This window comes from Mustelus asterias, chromosome 13 (assembly GCF_964213995.1).
Source record: "Mustelus asterias chromosome 13, sMusAst1.hap1.1, whole genome shotgun sequence".
Taxonomy (NCBI): Eukaryota; Metazoa; Chordata; class Chondrichthyes; order Carcharhiniformes; family Triakidae; genus Mustelus; species Mustelus asterias.
In genome coordinates, this window is record NC_135813.1 from 106,920,259 (window position 1) to 106,941,767 (window position 21,509).

The window sequence follows — 21,509 nt, forward strand, 5'->3', positions numbered from 1 at the left end:
TTTCTGAGACAAGGCTCTTGGCACGGAGCCCCGTTCAGCACAGCACAGAACTGCTATAACTCCAATCGGACAATTCAGAACTGCTATAACTCCAATCGGACAATTCAGAGCTGCTATAACTCCAATCGGACAATTCAGAGCTGCTATAACTCCAATCGGACAATTCAGAGCTGCTATAACTCCAATCGGACAATTCAGAGCTGCTATAACTCCAATCGGACAATTTTGTGGTCTGCACTTTCATTGAGTGAGGGAGCCACGCTCTGCAAAAGTGTCCCTGTCGTCTCAGAACAGCATTTTAATCTTTCATATAGTATGTGGGATCCATCTTAGATGATCTCCACCATAAAGGGCATGTATCAACACATACAAGTCCTACGGGACAAAACATCATTTCTTGTTGTAGTTTTTTTTGGTTTTCCCCTCCTGATTTCTTTTAATGGAAGGTATATTTATGTTTGACAAGAGCATCGTCACACTTGGATGTGATGTCCTCTGTGTTTGAATAGTATACAATTTTTGTGCAGCTGCATTGAGAAACTGGAAGACTTTGGGTGCCAGTTCCAATATTGTTGTTTCTCTTCCCACACCTAAGGGTGCACAAGGCAGACTTTCATCTATTTCCATAGCGCGTTTTCCTGGGTCAGGTCGCTAGCCTGCCACCAAAGCTTGAGGGGTGCCAATCCGCGTCATACATGGCTGACCAGAAGTCTCTCCCACTCTTACCTTCATTGGCACATGTTGGAAGGATTTTGCAGGTTGATACTATGGCTGTGTTATCAACACACCTTCCTTGGCCATCAAGTCCTGACGTGGGACTTGAACCCGAAGCTTCTGGCTCAGAGACAGGAATGCTAAATACTGCTCCACAAGACCTCCCCTGTTCCAATATAAGTTAGTATAACTCTTAAGGAGAGAAGAGAAATAAAAGGAACAATTAAATTTTTCTTGTAATAATTGTCATGTAAAATCCAGGAAGCCATTGAAAATTGCTGCACTTTGCCATTCGGGGCGGCACGGTAGCACAGTGGTTAGCACTGCTGCCTCACAGCGCCAGGAACCCGAGTTCAATTCCCAGCTTGGGTCACTGCCTGTGTGGAGTTTGCACATTCTCTCCTTGTCTGCGTGGGTTTCCTCCGGGTGCTCCGATGTGCGGGTTAGGTTGATTTGCCGTGCTAAATTGACCCTTAGTGTCAGGGGGTTAATAGGGTAAATACGTGGGGATAGGGCCTGTGGGGGATTGTGGTCAGTGCAGACTCGACCTCCTTCTGTAGGGATTCTATGAACACTTTCTTTTTAAAAGGTAACAGTTGAATATTTAAAAACCATTCAAATAGCTTTTAATGATTTATATACATAAGCGTGATACTGGAAGCTGCTCTGCAAGATTTTGCAAAGATTATTCTTTTGACAGCCTTGCTTGAATTAATTCACAAGATGCTGTTTGTGTAAAAAATTAATTAGGCCGAACTATAGGAGGTATTCGTTGAATACATTGTTGCTTTGACAACCAAAATGTATTGTGCCTAGTGAACACAGAATGACAATTAGAGCAACAGCGCTTTGAATTTATTCTCAATGAGTAGCCACGATAAGGTTAAAGGCCTGGATTTCATTCAAATCTCTTCATGAATAGCAAAGTAAAAAGTTTAACACAAAATAAAATAACATTTGATTTCAAGGTATTATATGAAATGGTTTCTCAATGTAGTGCACAGCTCTTCCTCTCTGTCTTTTCTGTGCTGGTTACCAACTGCAGATCAATCTGCACATTCTGGTGTGTGTACAGATTGATTATTTAGCTTTTTATTTTCTATTTTCCCATTACATCAAATCATCTAGTTCTATTCTTCTTTACCGATCTCTTGATCTATTATGGTCAGCTTTTCCAGACAGTAACATGCCCAACAACCTTCCTTGCAACTCCGAAATAATATATTTGCAATTTCTTATTTTTCTCATCACTCATTGATCCCCTCTTTTTATTGTCGTTCAAGGCTTTCTCATTCAACGTGCAACAAATTTTCACAATTTGTCTGCAACATTGCAATTCAAATGGTTCTAGTCCTTTGCTTATTTCATTGTTCAAAATTCAATTACTAAATTAAATAAAACAAATGCAACTGTTGAATGAGTAGAACTCATCATAGTTACTCTGGAAACTAACAACTATTTAATTGTTTTAGAGTCATGGAGTCATTATAGCAGAGAAGGAAGCCATTGGGCCCATCAAGTCCACACCAAATCAAGGATTATGAGGAAAAGTTGGGAAAGTGGAGTTGATGATTGTCATATCAGATCAGTCATGATCTCATTGAACATTGGAGCAGACTTGATGGGCTGAATGGCCTACCCCCTGCTCCTATGTCTTATGGGTCTCTGTAAAGCAATCCTGTTCTCCATGCTGTGCAAGTTTATTTCCTTGGAGTGCATCTAGTTTCCTTTTGAAATCATTGGTCGTCTCCATTTCCTCCACCCGCATAAACCATGAGTTCCAGGTCATTACTCTGCACTGCACAAAAACATTCTTCTTCGCCCCCCATCACTCTTTAAATTTGTGTCTCCTAACCTTTGTAAGATCAGCTAATGGGAACAGATTCTAATTTTATTTTATTGTTTAATGAAGTCTATAACAAAATTTGAGAATGCATTAGAAGGTTTTGCAGAACATATTATTAAAAGACAGTACAGTTAAGTTGTTCCAATAAATTCATAAACCACAATAGCAAAATTTGAGTACTTTAGTCATTCCTAATTTTTATTTATAGCACTCAGCAGCAAATAATCCAATCAAGTAGAGTACAGTGAATCCAAGTCCAATATCAGCGGCTTTACAAAGAACAAAAGAACAAAGAAAATTACAGCACAGGAACAGGCCTTTTGGCCCTCCAAGCCTGCACCGACCATGCTGCCCAACTTAACTAAAACCCCCTACCCTTCCAGGGACCATATCCCTCTATTCCTATCCTATTCATGTATTTGTCCAGATGCCCCTTAAAAGTCACTATCATATCTGCATCGACTACCTCCCCCGGCAGCGAGTTCCAGGCACCCAGCACCCTCTGTGTAAAAAATCTGCCTCGTACATCTCCTTTAAACCTTGCCCCTCGCACCTTAAACCTGTGCCCCCTAGTAATTGACTCTTCCACCCTGGGAAAAAGTTTCTGACTATCCACTCTATCCATGCCTCTCATAATCTTGTAGACTTCTATCAGGTCACCCCTCAACCTCTGTCGTTCCAGTGAGAATAAACCAAGATTCTCCAACCTCTCCTTATAGCTAATGTCCTCCATGCCAGGCAATACCCTGGTAAATCTTTTCTGTACCCTCTCCAAAACCTCCACATCCTTCTGGTAGTGTGGCGACCAGAATTGAACACTATATTCCAAGTGTGGCCTAGCTAAGGTTCTATAAAGCTGCAACATGACTTGTCAATTTTTAAACTCAATGCCCCGGCCGATGAAGGCAAGCATGCCGTATGCCTTCTTGACTACCTTCTCCACCTGCACTGCCACTTTCAGTGACCTGTGTACCTGTACACCCAGATCCTTTTGTCTATCAATACTCTTAAGGGTTCTGCCATTTACTGTATATTTCCTATCTGTATTAGACCTTCCAAAATGCATTACCTCACATTTGTCCGGATTAAACTCCATCTGCTATCTCTCCGCCCAAATCTCCAACCGATCTATGTCCTGCTGTATCCTCTGATGGTCCTCATTGCTATCCGTAAATCCACCAACCTTTGTGTCGTCCGCAAACTTACTAATCAAACCAGTTACATTTTCCTCCAGATCATTTATATATATTACAAACAGCAAAGGTCCCAGCACTGATCCCTGAGGAACGCCACTTGTCAGAGCCCTCCATTCAGAAACGCACCCTTCCACTGCTACCCTCTGTCTTCTTTGACAGAGCCAGTTTTGTATCCACCTTGCCAGCTCACCTGATCCCATGTGACTTCACCTTCTGCACCAGTCTGCCATGAGGGACCTTGTCAAAGGCCTTACTGAAGTCCATGTAGACAACACCCATTGCCCTATCCTCATCAATCATCTTCGTCACTTCCTCGAAAAACTCGATCAAGTTAATGAGACACGACCTCCCCTTCAAAAAACAATGTTGCCTCTCACTAATACGTCCACTTATTTCCAAGTGGGAATAAATCCTGTCTCGAAGAATCCCCTCCAATAATTTCCCTACCACTGATGTAAGGCTCACCGGCCTGTAATTACCTGGATTATTCTTGCTAGCCTTTTTAAACAAAGGAACAACACTGGCTATTCTCCAATCCTCTGGGACCTCCCCTGTAGCCAGTGAGGATACAAAGATTTCTCTCAAGGCCCCAACAACTTCCTCCCTTGCCTCTCTCAGTATTCTGGGGTATATCCCATTAGGCAACTGTCTGGCAGAATTCCATTCTTTGTCCAAAAGAGACTTTCTGAAGGCCAGCATTGAGAGCTGTAGGGGATGACGGCTACTGACCGGTTATAACTGTCTGCATGTGACAGCCATATCAGACCATTGTGGTTCCATTTGAAAAACAGAATTTAAACAAGCGAATATGGAAAAGGGAGATATTTTTAAGATTTTCTTGCTTCATGAGTTGTTTGCAATCCATGTCAATTTCTTCCACACTTTTTCTTCACAAAATCATCAGTAACATCATCATAGGTAAAATCTTGTAAGGAAGTATTTTCAGCATTGCTGAGCTTGTCAAATGTTCCTGAGTCATCGTTCTTCGCAGATAATTTTAAACTTTTTCCACACAAAGAACATTCACTGGAAGCACTTGTGACAGGTACATTTATATCATAAAACTGGAATTTACAAAATATTTGTTGATTCCATTGACCAGTCTTTGGCTATTTATCTGTTTCCATTGCAACTTTTTAATTTATTTTTCATAGAATCGCTACAGTGCAAGAGGAGGCCATTTGGCCCATCGAGCCTGCACCAACAACAATCCCACCCAGGCTGCATCCCCTGTAACCCCACGTATAGTCCCTCTGACAGTAAGGGACAATTTAGCATGGCTAATCTTTAGACTGTGGGAGGAAACCAGTGCACCTGGAGGAAACCCATGCAGACATGGGGAGAAGATGCAAACTCCACACAGACAATGATCTGTCTAGAACATTGCAAAAGGCCAGGGATGGACATGTGGTCAGGAGAACAGGGTGGTGTGTCAAAATGGCAAGCAACAGGAATGTCATGACTCTATATTGCATGTTGTGTGACAGCCTCTTCAGTCTCGAGGCTGCCAGTTAACATTTTACATCTCAACAAACTATCTCAAAAACAATTAACAATAATAAAACATATTACAGCCAGGAATTGAACCCGGCTTCCCGGTGCTGTGAGGCAGCAGTGCTAACCAGTGTGCCACCCCAAACATCAATGTAATGTTAACCATGAATGTAAGGAGACAGGCGCACTTGGTTTAACACAGTAAGGAGTCTAACAACAGCAGGTTAAAGTCCAACAGGTTTATTTGGTAGCAAACGCCATGAGGGAGCGAGTGGTATTTGCTACCAAATAAACCTGTTGGACTTTAACCTGGTGTTGTTAGACTCCTTACTGTGTTCACCCCAGTCCAACACCGGCATCTCCACATCATGACTACCATCGAACTTGGTTTAACCAGAGGTGAAACACATGTTGCTGAAGAGAGCCGGAGTATTTTCTTACTTCCAGGATTTTTAAAACCCAGGTTAAAGGGCCATTGTTGGGAGGAGCCGCCTGGTGAGCGCGTTTCGGAATGCACCCTCGCTGTGTGACGTTGTGCAAATGGGCCCCCGTAGCCGGAAGTGACGCGAGCCCCGGTAGTGGCGCGCGCCCTGGTCCCGGAAGTGACGCACACCCCCGGTGCCGGGTGCCGTGGGGGACGGAGGGATGCCTCGCTTTGCGCAGCTTGTGATGGGGCCCGCCGGCAGCGGGAAGGTATTGAACACCTTCCAGCCCCGGCAATTACAGCAGCATGTTTTTATCCAGCACCGCCGGGGTGCCAGCGCTTTTCTGACAGGATATTGTAACCACCCGGAGGGCTGAGCTGAAAGGCGCTGTCTCTGAGCCTGTCTGGTTTTATAACAATGTTATCATCAAAACTCCCACTGACTGCTGCGATTTCTTTATTGTTAATTGTTTTTGAGCTGGTTTGTTGAGATGTAAAATGTTAATTGGCTGCCTGAGGCTGTCACACAACATGCAATATAGAATCATCACATTCCCGTCTCTGGCCATTCCAACACCACCCTGTCCACATGTCCACCCATGGCTGTTTGCAATGCAAGAAGTTTAACAACACCAGGTTAAAGTCCAACAGGTTTATTTGGTAGCAAAAGCCACACAAGCTTTCGGAGCTCCAAGCCCCTTCTTCAGGTGAGTGGGAATTCTGTTCACAAACAGGGCATATAAAGACACAGACTTAATTTACATGAATAATGGTTGGAATGCGAATACTTACAGCTAATCAAGTCTTTAAGATACAAACAACGTGAGTGGAGAGAGCATCAAGACAGGCTAAAAAGATGTGTATTGTCTCCAGACAGGACAGACAGTGAAACTCCGCAGGTCCAGGCAAGCTGTGGGGGTTACAAATAGTGTGACATGAACCCAATATCCCGGTTACTGGGTTCATGGGATATTGGGATAACCGGGATATTGGGTTCATGTCACACTATTTGTAACCCCCACAGCTTGCCTGGACCTGCAGAGTTTCACTGGCTGTCTTGTCTGGAGACAATACACATCTTTTTAGCCTGTCTTGATGCTCTCTCCACTCACGTTGTTTGTATCTTAAAGACTTGATTAGCTGTAAGTATTCGCATTCCAACCATTATTCATGTAAATTGAGTCTGTGTCTTTATATGCCCTGTTTGTGAACAGAATTCCCACTCACCTGAAGAAGGGGCTTGGAGCTCCGAAAGCTTGTGTGGCTTTTGCTACCAAATAAACCTGTTGGACTTTAACCTGGTGTTGTTAAACTTCTTACTGTGTTTACCCCAGTCCAACGCCAGCATCTCCACATCATGTTTGCAATGTTCCAGCGAAACCCAGTGTAAACTCGAGGAACAGCACCTCATCTTCCAATTAGGCACTTGAGAGCTTTCCGGACTAAACATCAAGTTCAACAACTTCAGATCATGAACTCTCTCCTCCACCTCCACTCCACTTATTTTATTTCATTTATTCTTTTCATCTTATTAATCCATTTTTATTACTTTATATTTTTAGTTTTCCACTTCTAAAATCTCACTTTCCATCTTCCATCTCACTTTCCACCTCCTTCTCCACTTCACTAAGGCACCAGCCAGATTCCTACACTCTGCACCTTTGTTCTACCATTTACACATTCCAATTTCTTAATGGATGCTATTGGTATCATTCCTAGCCTTTATCATTACCATTTACATCCATTTTGTCTTTTGTCTACGCCATTCCTATCTATTACAGTCCTCACAGTAAAAATCTTGTCCTATTTTCCTTGTCTTCAGCTTTGACGATGGGTTATCCAGGATTGAAACATTGGCTGTATTCTCTCTCCACAGATGCTGTTAGATCTGCTGAGATTTTCCAACATTTTCTATTTTTGTTTCAGATTCCAACATCTGCAGCATTTTGCCTTTATTATAGAATCATGAAAGTTGGCAACACAGAAGTAGCCCACTCCGCCCATAATATCTCCTTTGACTTTTTGCTTGAGCAATCCACTGTCTTACACCCTCTCTGTGTATCCATAACTTCCTCTGCTTCAAATATTTATCTGTTTTCCATAAAATTTGCAATGGTCTCCGCTTTGTATTAAATCATTCCATTCTTCAGCAAAGAACAAAGAAAATTACAGCACAGGGACAGGCCATTCGGCCCTCCGAGCCTGCACTGACCATGTTGCCCGACTTAACTAAAACCCCCTACCCGTCTGGGGACCATAATCCCTCTATTCCCATCCTATTCATGTATTTGTCCAGACCCCCCTTAAAAGTCACTACCGTATCCGCTTCCACTATCACCCCTGACAATGAGTTCCAGGCACCCACCACCCTCTGTGTAAAAATATAATCTGCCTTGTACATCTCCTTTAAACCTTGCCCCTTGCACCTTAAACCTATGCCCCCGAGTAATTGATTCTTCCACCCTGGGAAAAAGCTTCTGAGTATCCACTCTGTCAATGCCTCGCATAATCTTGTAGATTTCTATCAGGTTGCCCCTCAACCTCCGTCATTCCAGTGAGAACAAACCAAGTTTCTCCAACCTCTCCTCATAAGTAATGCCCTCCATACCAGGCAATATCCTGGTAAATCTTTTCTGTACCCTCTCCAAAGCCTCCACATCCTTCTGGTAGTGTGGCGACCAGAATTGAACACTATATTCCAAGTGCAGCCTTTGCTGACTGTGGTTGATGATTTGAAATTGATGACCTTGTGCAGGTGACTCTACAACCCAAGGCAGCAATTTGTTTTGTGTCAAAATCCCTCAAAATAAAAAAGAACGTTAAATCTCTTCAACGGAATTAGGTTTATCTGAGATCTCTCTTCATTACAGTAGTTTTTCATCTCTGTTCTGGTGGATTTGTGCTTATGTCTTCTATAACAGCGAATCAAAATCTGCTCTTGCTATTTTAAATCGTAGAATCCCAACAGACTGTCTTACCAGGCCCTCTCCCCCGACCCAATCCCCATAACCACTCCATGGCTAATCGATCTAACCACATCTTGATACACTAAGGGGCAATTTGCCATGGCCAATCCAGCTAACCACATCTTTGGACTGTGGGAGGAAACCAGAGCACCTGGTGGAAACTCACGCAGACGGGGGAGAACTTGCAAGCTCCACGCAGACAGTCACCCAAGGCTAGAATTGAACCTGGGTCCAAGGCACTGGGGGGAGCAGTGCTAGCCACCGTGCCACCCTAAATGTAGCCAACAAAATTTTTAATTCTTTCCTATTGTACTCTATATCCATATTTATAGATTTTCATTAGTCATAATTTTAAAGAAAATTGTATCATGTAAACCATGTTGTGGAATGCTCCTAGGCTATTTTTGCATTTGCCATCAAAGAATACTAATACTGAACAAAAAACACAATAACCTTGCTTTGGATTTTATTTTTGTGGTTTATAAAATATTTTGAACACCTTGTTGAAATTATTTTATTACATTGATCTATGTCCATTATGCTTTCTTTACCACCCAAAAGATTAAATGGTAGGTAACAGCAGTAATTAAATGGGGAAAATATGCCTTCGGGTCCATTAAAACATCTGAAGTTCATATCGTGACTAAACCAAACTTCTAGTTGGACTGATGAGCGTCATAAGGTTCAGCAGTGAAATTTAGCCTTTTTTGGTTACATAATGTTGCAAATTTCTCGTCATCAAGCTGGGAATTGTTAGATTAGAAGTGAACAGGTTTGGGCGATTTTCTGTGTTCTTTGATTTGTATATTTAATACAAGATGCTTAAATTAGAAGCTGGATTTGCTATCTTTCATTTCAGAGCACTTACTGTTCCACTATACAGCAGCACTGTGAAGTGATGAATCGATCTGTACAGGTGGTGAATCTTGACCCTGCTGCAGAATACTTTGACTATCCTATCTTGGCAGGTGAGTTGACCATTAACTTCGCAATTCATCTTTAAACTGTTCTTCTGAAAACTTAATCAGAACAAGGCTTAATTTTTCCAGCATAACAATGTAAAGAGTATATGCCCTTGGTACAATGAGTATACTTTCATAGAAATCATAAAAACCCTACAGTGCAGAAGGAGGCCATTCGGCCCATCGAGTCTGCACCGACCACAATCCCACCCAGGCCCTACCCCTACATATTTACCCACTAATCCCTCTAACCTACGCATCTCAGGATTCTAAGGGGCAATTTAGCATGGCCAATCAACCTAACCCGCACATCTTTGGACTGTGGGAGGAAACCGGAGCACCCGGAGGAAACCCACGCAGACACGAGGGGAATGTGCAAACTCCACACAGACAGTGACCCGAGCCGGGAATCGAACCCGGGACCCTGGAGCTGTGAAGCAGCAGTGCTAACCACTGTGCTACCGTGCCGCCCTTTGCATAGTATAATGTGCCATTGCAAGCAGAATTTCATTTTCATGGTAAATTATTAAAAATATCTGTTGAAATGTGATAAAAATAAATTCTGGAATAGAAAATTCTCTCAATGACACAATTCCTTGATAGGTGAATAATGTATAAAATAAAACTATTTCACATTAACCCCATTTTGCCACCAATATCCCTTAATATCCTTTTGTGTTCCAAAACTCAGCTGGTTGCCTCGTCAACTTATTTACGTTTTCCTATCAATTACCTTTCTGAGTGAATTAGTTCATAATCTGATGCAATTTATGCATCAAAATAAATCAACCTGCTTTCCTTAAATACTTTCTAACTTGTCTCCAATCCTTAAGCATTGTGAACAAAATCCTGCAATTCCATTAAACCCTCTAAATCTTCAATTTAGAATCTTTAATTTAGATTTAAATTCAAAATGGATGAGAGCCTGTCCTCGCTTTGCTGAGTACTATTCAACTGTTAACAAGAAATGCATAAAAATAATTTTTTTACATTTGCTGTATATTGACTTCTAAGAAAAACATCGAAGTTAAGACATCGGAGACTCTTGATGTTCATCTAATAACTTGCACCCAAGTCTGTTGCTTGGATCAAAGTGAGGTGAGAGTGACAGCCCTTGACATCAAGGCCGCATTCGACCGAGTGTGGCATCAAGGAGCCTAAGCGAAACTGGAATCAATGGGTATCGGGGGGGCAAACTCTCCCCTGGTTGGAGTCATACCAGCCACATAGGAAGATGGTTGTGGTTATGGAGTGTCAGTCATCTCAGCTCCAGGACATCTCTGCAGGAGACCCTCAGGGTAGTGTCCTAGACTGCTGCTTCATCAATGACCTTCCCTCCATCATAAGGTCAGAAGTGGGGATGTTCACCAATGATTGCACAATGTTCAGCACCATTCGCGACTTCTCAGATACTGAAGCAGTCCATGTTCAAATGGAACAAGATCTGGACAATATCCAGGCCTGGGCTGATAAGTGGCGAGTAACATTCGCGCCACACAAATACAGGCAATGACCATCACCAATAAGAGACACTCTAACCACCGCCCTTTGACATTCAATGGTGTAACCATCACTGAATCCCCCACTGTCAACATCCTTGGGGTTACCATTGACCAGAAACTCAACTGGACTCACCACATAAACACAGTGGCCACAAGAGCAGGTCAGAGGCTCGGAATACTGCGGCGAGTAACTCACCTCCTGACTTCCCCAGAGCCCTATCCACCATCTACAAGGCACAAGTCAGGAGTGTGATGGAATTCTCCCCACAAGCCTGAATGGGTGCAGCTCCAACAACACTCAAGAAGCTTGACACCAACCAGGACAAAGCAGCCCCGCTTGATTGGCACCACATCTACAAACATTCAATCTCTCCACCACTGACACTTAGTAGCAGCAGTGTGTACTATCTACAAGGTGCACTGCAGCAATTCACCAAAGATCCTTAGCACCTCCCAAACCCGTGACCACTTCCATCTAGGACAAGGGCAGCAGATAAATGGGAACACCACCACCTGCAAGTTCCCCTCCAAGCCACTCACCATCCTGACTTAGAAATATATCGCCGTTCCTTCGCAGTCGCTGAGTCAAAATCCTAGAATTCCCTCCCTAACGGCATTGTGGGTCAACCCACACAACATGGGCTGCAGTGATTCACGAAGGCAGCTCACCACCACCTTCTCAAGGGCAACAAGGGATGGGCAATAAATGCTGGCCAGCCAGCGACGCTCATGTCCCACGAATGAATAAACTCCCTCTGAGTGCACTATCCATCTGTTTCTGGCTCAGTAAATGAACATAGACATAATTGCAAATCTTAAGCAATCACCTTATACACAGATAGTTATCCCAGTACTCATAAGGGTTTACCAGATAATTGAATGCAAACTGAAAATGAAGAGCTGTGAAGAAAAAAAATCATATCTATTATCTTTGTGTATGTAACATATTTTGGGTTATATTCCATGCCATGTTTATTGTTAAAAAATGTAGAGTTGTAGCAGATTGTCTTTTATGTCAGTAGTTTTATTCTACAATAATTGTTTATGGTGAATTTACATACATTGGTTATTTTGATAAGATGTCCAGTTTTAAAACTAAGTTCCCCCAATTTATAAATGTTATAGTGAGGTTACCCTTTTTACTCTTATTGGATATAGATATCCGGGAGCTCATCCAGTTGGATGATGTAATGGAGGATGATTCCTTAAGGTTTGGCCCAAATGGTGGACTCATTTTCTGTATGGAGTACTTTGCCAACAACTTTGATTGGCTGGCAGATTGTCTAGGTCATGTGGAAGATGACTATATACTATTTGATTGTCCAGGTATGTAGAAATTGATATGTATTTTCGGTAGTATTTTGATAATGATATGATGAAACAGAACTGGAGCCTGGAAGGATGCCCATTGCGGCTGTGTAGGCTCTTTGAAAAGAGCTTTCCAATTCGTCCCACTCCCTTAGCTTTTCTCTTTTTGAATGTTGCCATTGAATCTGTTTCCAGCACCCTATAGTGTGGTGGAACAGTTAACTTGCCGTGTAAGAAAATTTTGCCTCATCTCATCTCTCTTGTTTTCCAAATACATTGAAGACCAGTCTTACAATTACATTTTGTTCATCTTTGTCGTAAATGCAGTTAATTCTTTGTAACATTTAACTTGGCATAGTGTAATGATAAGGTGCAACAAAATTTCTACTAATATCTAATATAAAAATCCTAACGGATTTAGAGAATGAATCTGATTGAAGGAGGAATCACAAAAGTATTGAATTACTAGCATACCAATTTTGGGCTCTTCTGATTTTGATTTTCCTCGGATCCCTTCTGAAGATGTTGACTCATGAAATGTGAGTGTCAGCAGCTCCTAATCCTTCTCCCAAAATTCAGTCTATGGGAGAATTTGGACAGTGAGCATTAGCAAGCTATTCAATTAAGTCATCTCATGGTCGAGAGAAAGTAGGAAAAGTCAATCTTGACTATTCTCTCATTCAACATCCATATCTATATTTCCTAATCATTGTTGCAGGTTTGAATGATTCTGTCTGATCTATATGACTTTGTGTTATGCCAGTGTTCCTTGCTGTGGTTATTATGATAACATTATACTTTAATTTGAACCGTGTGCACCTTTGTAACTGTACCCTTATAAGTTTTGAATGTTTTGAATGTTGCAAACAGTTTGTAACCTAATATGTCTTCATTCCTTAAATACAGGTCAAATTGAGTTATACACTCATCTTCCAGTAATGAAGCAGCTGGTGGAACAGTTGCAGCAGTGGGAGTTTCGTGTCTGTGGGGTATTTCTTGTTGACTCTCAATTTATGGTGGAGTCATTCAAGGTAGTTTTCATTACTTAATCAGAATGTCACAGTAATCCTGCATCATTGTGTTTCAAGTCTTTGCAACCATCTAATTATCACATAACAGATGTTATTGAATATGTGCGATTAAATATCATGAAATCAGCAAATTATTTGACTGGAGACAAAAGTCCTGAGACTGATACCATCCCCTTTCAATGTTGCAGAGCATTTAGAAGGATGACAGGCATGAGTGAGAACACACAGTGTGGGTTTCTCCTTTATAGCCTAAAGGCACTGAGGTCAATTGCCATGTCCCTCACTGACAAAAACCAAAGATTGAATCTGGGATCTTTTTAGATGGCTCAACTCCCCATAGTACATTTAACGCAACACTTATTTCATTAGCTAAAGCAGAAACTGTGAATTATTTTATAAATAGTTAATGCATGGTATAAATCTGACATTCACCATAAAATATGCGGATGTATAACTTTAGAATTTTCTTAGTTTGTGTCAGGTGTATTGACAGCTCTCAGTGCAATGGTGTCTCTGGAAATTCCTCAGGTCAACATCATGACAAAAATGGATTTACTGAACAAGAAAGCAAAAAAAGAAATTGAAAAGTAAGTGAAACATTATGTTGCACCTGATGGACCAATTGTACATAAACTATTACTGATTGTAATATACTTATTAATGGTATACAGTTTCAGAAATCTATTTTGTTATTGACCATTTTTAGATTGTTTTCAGTTTGACAAGCGACAGCTGAAAATTATTTTAGAATTTTACAATTCAATAACTGATGCAATTACAGATATTGGTCGTGGTGTTTACATCACAAATTAAATATAAATTAATTAAGTTAGGCAAAAGCAAATTTTGAACACATGAAAAACCTCTATACTGAAAAGCGACGTGCTTGGAATTAGCTGCTATGCAGTATATTGGAGACTGACATTAGAAATATTAAAAATTTCTGAACTTTCTTTTCACCTTGAAGTGTATTCGTAAGAACATGCATTTCTAACATAATACCATTTGCATTGTTCTATACCCTGCTGCCATGATATTACACACTTTAAGATAAAGGCATATTGTGGGCAGTTACTGCGTGGGCACTGGCAGTGACTAGACAGATGCTCAGTCCCTATCCTACCTTTCCTTGGAGAATGGTTGCTTTAAGTTGTTGTTGTGCCTGGAGATTGTATTCCCATCTTCCCCTTTCTGTCAGCATGTCCGTCCCCGTGTAGTGTGTACAATATGGATTTGTTGTGTTTGGGATAGGAAGAAGGCCCAGCTGTGTGGTACTTTTCCTGTCTTTTAAGTTGAGGTTGAACATTGTATATTCTGATGGGCAAATACCACGCGGACATTTCTTCTCTTATTTGTGGTGGAACATGGTCTTAACAGTGGTGTTTGCAGCGCTGTCTGACAAAGAAGGTTTGTATTTGTACTTGTTTGCATGTTTGAGGGCCAGCTAAACCTGAAAAGTGGTATATTAAAAATCTTCAGCTTTTTAAGGAACTCTTGATACTGGTTTTAAAGAAAGAACTTGCCTCAGGAGGTCTCAAAGCACATTTCAATTTGTGAAGAACGTTTGAAATGTGTAGTCACAAATGGAGGAAACAGGACAATTTTTTTTTATTCATTCATGGGACACAGGCATCACTGGCTGCCCAGCATTTATTGCCCATCCCCTAGTTGCCCTTGGTGCAAAGCAAGATCCCACAAAGAGCAATGTGATAAGGACCAAATAATTTTTACTTTAGTATTGTTGATTAAGGAATAAACTTTGCCAGAGCAGTGGGGAGAACTTCCTTGTTCTTTAATATAATGCGGTAAAATCTTTTATACTTGAGAAGAAGAGCAGGCCTTTGGTGTAATGTCTTGTCCAAAATGTGGCACTACTTCAATAGTGCATAACCCCTTCCTCCAGTATTATATTGGAGTGTCAGCCTGGATTTTGTGTTTAATTTCCAGAGTGGGACTTGAACCCACACCTTTTGACTTTACATAGTTTAAGCTCTTTCTCCAAATTGGATAACACACGAGGCAACTCAAAGCAAGCTTATTTCAGGTGATAATATGCTGGTAGGTGCAATGCAAAAATTGTTTCATTTCTTTTTCTATTAAATTATATTCACTTTCCTACAAAGAGTTCTCAAAACAGCAAAGAACCTATAGTTTGAGGATTCATTTTATAAAACAGTTTTATAGCAAATCTTTCATATACATTTTTAGAAATTGTTTTGACACAGATTTTGGGCATTTATGTCAATATTTCCCGATATTCTTTCATTCAAGGTATTTAGACCCAGATATGTATTCATTGATGCATGATTCAACTGACTGTTGGAAAAGCAAGAAATTCAAAAAGCTAACCAAAGCAATTTGTGGATTGGTAAGTATTTTGTGCTGCAATTAAAGAAGCCAAGTTTCCATTAACATCAAAAATGCTCGATTTGAATTAGCTTTCCTCAACCAAATTCTGTATTCCATCTTTGTACAAATATGATTGTGTAACATCAGTAAAATATTAATATTAGCAAAGAAAGTTATGAGAAGATTGAAATGATGATGTTTAAAATGATTTAAGGTTTTGATGGAGTAAATAAGGGGAAAGTGTTTCCGCTGTCTGAGGTTTGGTAATCAAAGGACAGAGATGTGAGATAACTAGCACCGATCAGTGCAGTGTTCTGGCAGCAAATTGAACCTCAATATTGATGTTATAGAGAGTGGAGCTATAGTACTAGAATTCTCACTATTTGACGAGGGTCATGGCGAAGCAGTGAAAGGAGAGCCCCAGGAAATCTTTGGGTGCTGCATGTCATTGTTTGACCGACCTATGCCATTATTTTCAAAAGAATTTGAGACATAGTAATGGAATATACCATCGTCATACCATTGCTACAGTGCTGGTTTTTAAAACATTCCAAGCCAATTTACTGGATACAGCCAGCGACTATGACATCTAGGTCTGATTTGAAACTGAACTTTTCTCAAAAAATGTAAATGTACTTTGTTTTAAAAATAGTACTGGTGTTTTCTTGCAAGTAATATCCAATTTGTTGTGCTTTTTAATATTTCTTTTTAAATACCGACTAAAATGCTATTATATCCTGAGCAGTGAAAATCATGGGATCTACAATTTTATAGGTTTCCTCTGAATGATGCTGATTAAACATTTGCTGGTGTTTATTAACATCAACATTTGTCTTTTCAGGTTGATGACTACAGCATGGTTCGTTTTTTGCCATTTGACCGCTCAGATGAAGAATGTATTAATATAGTCTTGCAGCACATTGACTTCTCCATTCAGTATGGAGAGGATTTTGAAGTCAAAGAACCAAAGGTGAGTGACATATGGATTCTGGGTAAGATTTTTCCAGTGATACTGCTTGTCCTGACCACCCACTCTCCTTCAGCCTAGTTGTTAGGACTCTCTCTGAGCCATAGATATTCCATGACAGATAGTAGGTGACGTACTTGAAGTAATTTAAGCATGACTTCAGATTGTACTCCTTAGTTACCAAACTGGCCAAGAACTAAACTTATTAAAACCACTTCAACTGCAAAATCAGTTGTGGTGACTGATGGACCTGCGATTTAATCTGTGGTGTACAAAACTAGATAAAGGAGAACCAGAGGACGTGATTTATTTAGATTTCCAGAAGGCCATTGACAAGGTGCCGCATAGGAGACTGTTAAATACGTTAAGTGCCCATGGTGTTAAGGGTAAGATCCTGGCATGGATAGAGGATTGGCTGACTGGCAGAAGGCAGAGAGTGGGGATAAAGGGGTCTTTCTCAGGATGGCAGCCAGTGACTAGTGGTGTGCCTCAGGGGTCAGTGCTGGGACCACAACTTTCCACAATATACATTAACGATTTAGAGGAAGGAACTGAAGGCGCTGTTGCTAAGTTTGCAGATGATACAAAGATATGTAGAGGGACAGGTAATATTGAGAAAGCAGGGGTGCTGCAGAAGGACTTGGACAGGCTAGGAGAGTGGGCAAAGAAGTGGCAGAGGGAATACAATGTGGAAAAGTGTGAGGTTACGCACTTTGGAAGGAGGAATGGAGGCATAGACTATTTTCTAAATGGGAAAATGCTTAGGAAATCAGAAACACAAAGGGACTTGGGAGTCCTTGCTCAAGATTCTCTTAAGGTTAAGGTTAACGGCAGGTAGAAAGGCAAATGCAATGTTAGCATTCATGTCGAGAGGGCTAGAATACAAGAGCAGGGATGTACTTCTGAGGCTGTATAAGGCAGTAGTCAGACCCCATTTGGAGTATTATGAGCAGTTTTGGGCCCCATATCTAAGGGTGGATGTGCTGGCCTTGGAAACGGTCCAGAGGAGGTTCACAAGAATAATCCCTACTATGAAGAACTTGTATGAGGAGGACTCTGGGTCTGTATTCGTTGGGAGTTTAGAAGGATGAGGGGGGATCTTATTGAAACTTACAAGATACTGCGAGGCCTGAATAGAGTGGACGTGGAGAGGATGTTTCCACTAGTAAGAAAAGCTAGAACCAGAGGGCACAACCTCAGGCTAAAGGGGCGATGCTTTAAAACAGATGAGGAATTTCTTCAGCCAGAGAATGGTGAATCTGTGGAACTCTTTGCCGCAGAAGGCTGTGGAGGCCAGGTCATTGAGTGTCTTTAAGACAGAGATAGATAGGTTCTTGATTAATAAGGGGATCAGGGGTTATGGGGAAAAAGCAGGAGAATGGAGATGAGAAAAAAATCAGCCATGATTGAATGGCGGAGCAGACTCTATGGGCTCAGTGGCCTGGTTCTACTCCTATGTCTTATGGTCTTATGGTAAACGTACACTGAATCACAGAACCCCTACAGTGCAGAAGGAGGCCATTCGGCCCATCGAGTCTGCACCGACCACAATCCTACCCAGGCCCTACCCCCACATATTTACCTGCTAATCCCTCTAACCTACGCATCTCAGGACTCTAAGGGGCAATTTTTAACCTGGCCAATCAACCTAACCCGCACATCTTTGGACTGTGGGAGGAAACCGGAGCACCCGGAGGAAACCCACACAGACACGAGGAGAATGTGCAAACTCCACACAGACAGTGACCCGAGCCGGGAATCGAACCCAGGACCCTGGAGCTGTGAAGCAGCAGTGCTAACCACTGTGCTACCGTGCCGCCCATTACCCATTACTGGGTAATGATAGGACCAAGTTTCAGCTATGATGCTTCCTACAATTGAATAACCTGCACACATGCACTGTGTAGGGTCATTTAAAGAATGGGTACTTGGATGAAATACTAGTAGGTTTCTGACTCCTATGGAATTTCAAGATGAGTCATTCTCTTCAAGAGAAGGGCGGGGGAGTGCAATTAATTTCCAGCCGATAACGCCATGCTGTAAACATGTGAGGTTGTATAGTTCAATAAATGAGTACCCACCTTTAATGTATTCCTATTTAGCTTTTGCTTAGTTTCTTTTTGATTAACTTTGGAACTAAAAAAATGCAACGAACTTATTAAAAACGATACATAATTCAATTGAGTAACTTTGCTGTGTAATAGCATATCTTAAGACTTTTTAAAAATTCATTCATGGGATGTGAGTGTCTTTGGCAAGGCCAGGACTTTTTGTTCACCCCTTATTGTCCTGGAGACTATACTCAGTTCAGTTACATAATTATCTATTGAAATAGGAGGGGTTTTCAGAACTGGCTTTCATAATTACATTTACTAATAGGCCTTTTATTACAGGAGCAAGATGAAGACACTGATGCCCCCAGCACAAGTGAGCAGCTTTTCCAAGGTGCAGCAGCAGACTGAGGTTCCTGGGTATGGCCAAATGTTTGGATCAGTTAAACGTGTGTAAGAAGCATTCTACTTGGATCCATTGGCATTGTCTCTTTCCAACATTTCCTAATGTGAAGCAATTTAGGAATCTTGTTTGGGAATTTATATCATATTGTGTGGAGAAGATCTCAAGTCCTTCAAAATTGATTTTATAAATCAAAATTATTATTGTTTGAGCTTGCTAGATAATTATGTGCAGATAATTTATCAACACAGAGTTTCTATTTTACTTAAGGTGCCAAAAATAATTAATTGATGTTTAGCAAGAATGGTAGCAAATCATTTTTATCTAAAGCAACACTTTTAAAGAGCTGTACCTTTTAAAAGATTGTTTGCTTCAAACTGCGAGGATGGATAAGTTTTTTTTCAGTTTGTTGCACATCTTCTGCTTTGAGTATGTGTTTTCCTTAAGTATGTTAGAGTAAGTTATTTCTTCTGCAAAATGGGCAGTCAGGAATTGTACAGTATACAGCAATGAGTTTGTTTTAATAAATCTGATATTTTTCTGTTCCAAAATACTACTTTCACATGACACTTGAAACGCATAATGGGATTTTAAAAATCATTCATGGGACGTGAGTTTCGCTGGCAAGGCCAGTGTTTATTGCCCATCCCTAATTGCCCCAGAGAAGGTGATGGTGAGTGGCTTTCTTGAACTGCTGCAGTCCAATGGGTATAGGTGCTGTTAGGGAGGAAGTTCCAAGATTTTGACTCAGGATCGGTGAAGAATAGCAATATATTTCCAAGTCAGGATGGTGTGTGACTTGGAGGGGACTTGCAGATGGTGGAGTCTTCATGCATCTGCGGTCACAGGTTTAGAAAGTGCTATCAAAGGAGCCACGGCAAGCTGTTGTGGTGCATCTTGTAAGATGGTACAGACTGCTATCACAGTGTATCTGTGGAGGAAGGAATTATTTTTTAAGGTGGTAGGTGGGGTGCTGGTCACATGGTGTTGAGCTTCTTGACTTGGAGTTGCAGTCATCCAGGCAAGTGAAGAGTATTCCATGACACTACTGACTTGTGCCTTGTGGACAGATTTTGTGGAGTCCAGAGGTGAGATGCTTTTTGCAGTTTCCAACCTCTAATTACTCTTGTAATTATAGTATTTATATGACTGGTCAAGTTTCTGGTTGATGGTGACCCTCATGGTGTTGCCGGTGGGAGGCTTCAGTGATAGTAATAATGTTAGGGGGAAGATGTTTAGATTTTCTCTTGTTAGAGATGGTCATTACCTGGCACTTGTGTGGTGTGAATGTTTTGTCAGTTTTCAGCCCAAATCTGAATTTTTGCTGCATGTGGGCAGGAACTTCTTTATCTGAGGAGTTGTGATTGGAACTGAACACTGCAATCATTAGCGAACATGCCCATTTCTGACCTTGTGATGGAGGAAAGATAATTGATGAAGCAGCTGAAGATGGTTGGACCAAGGACACTGCTCGGAGGAACTCCTGCAGCAATGTCAGAAGACCAAGATTATTGACCAGCAACAGGCACAACTATATCTTCCTTTGTGCCTGGTATGAATCCAGCCAATTTGTTGGACTAGATTTAAGTGTTCTTGGTGGCTGTTTGTGGCCACAGGATCATAAGGCAGAGCAATATTCTGCAGCAGAGTAGACATGGGCTACAAAATAATATGGCTTTGTTTGAAGTTTAGTTATTAGTGTCACAAGTAGGCTTACATTAACACTGCAGTGAAGTTACTGTGAAAATCCCCTAGTCGTCACACTCCAGCGCCTGTTCAGACACACAGAGGGAGAATTTAGCATGGCCAATGCACCTAACCAACATGTCTTTCGGACTGTGGGAGGAAACCGGAGCATCTGGAGGAAGCCCACGGAGAACGTACAGACTCTGCACAGACAGTGACCCAAGCCGGGAATCGAACCCAGGTCCCTGGCGCTGTGAGGCAGCAGTGCTAACCACCGTGCCGCCCATTTTTGCTCCTCCATGTTGTTCCAGGGAATTAATGTTAGCTGAGATATTGTTTGCCTCTGCTATTTCAACAAGAAGTTGTCAGCTATGTCATAGAATCATAGAAATCATAGAAACCCTACAGTGCAGAAGGAGGCCATTCGGCCCATCGAGTCTGCACCGACCACAATCCCACCCAGGCCCTACCCCCACATATTTTACCCGCTAATCCCTCTAATCTACGCATCCCAGTACTCTAAGGGGCAATTTTTTAAACCTGGCCAATCAACCTAACCCGCACATCTTTGGACTGTGGGAGGAAACCGGAGCACCCGGAGGAAACCCAC

General features: G+C 41.5%; 1 protein-coding gene across 1 annotated transcript; it reads left to right on the plus strand.

The window, feature by feature from the left end:
- Window positions 1-5,800: 5,800 nt before the first annotated feature.
- gpn3 (GPN-loop GTPase 3) lies at window positions 5,801-19,760 on the plus strand. Its single transcript, XM_078227462.1, has 8 exons — window positions 5,801-5,943; window positions 9,500-9,608; window positions 12,263-12,430; window positions 13,319-13,443; window positions 13,915-14,030; window positions 15,715-15,811; window positions 16,634-16,762; window positions 19,153-19,760. Exons 1-8 carry the CDS (start codon window positions 5,896-5,898, stop codon window positions 19,219-19,221), a joined length of 861 nt encoding a protein of 286 aa, XP_078083588.1. The 5' UTR covers window positions 5,801-5,895; the 3' UTR covers window positions 19,222-19,760.
- The last annotated feature ends 1,749 nt before the right edge of the window (window positions 19,761-21,509 follow it).

Bases quoted from the DNA above. Each gene is read 5' to 3' on its own strand.
- gpn3 (XM_078227462.1), top strand. From the start codon at position 5,896: ATGCCTCGCTTTGCGCAGCTTGTGATGGGGCCCGCCGGCAGCGGGAAG. The intron at 5,944-9,499 runs GTATTGAACACC...CTTTCATTTCAG, and splicing joins GGCCCGCCGGCAGCGGGAAG to AGCACTTACTGTTCCACTAT. The intron at 9,609-12,262 runs GTGAGTTGACCA...TATTGGATATAG, and splicing joins TGACTATCCTATCTTGGCAG to ATATCCGGGAGCTCATCCAG.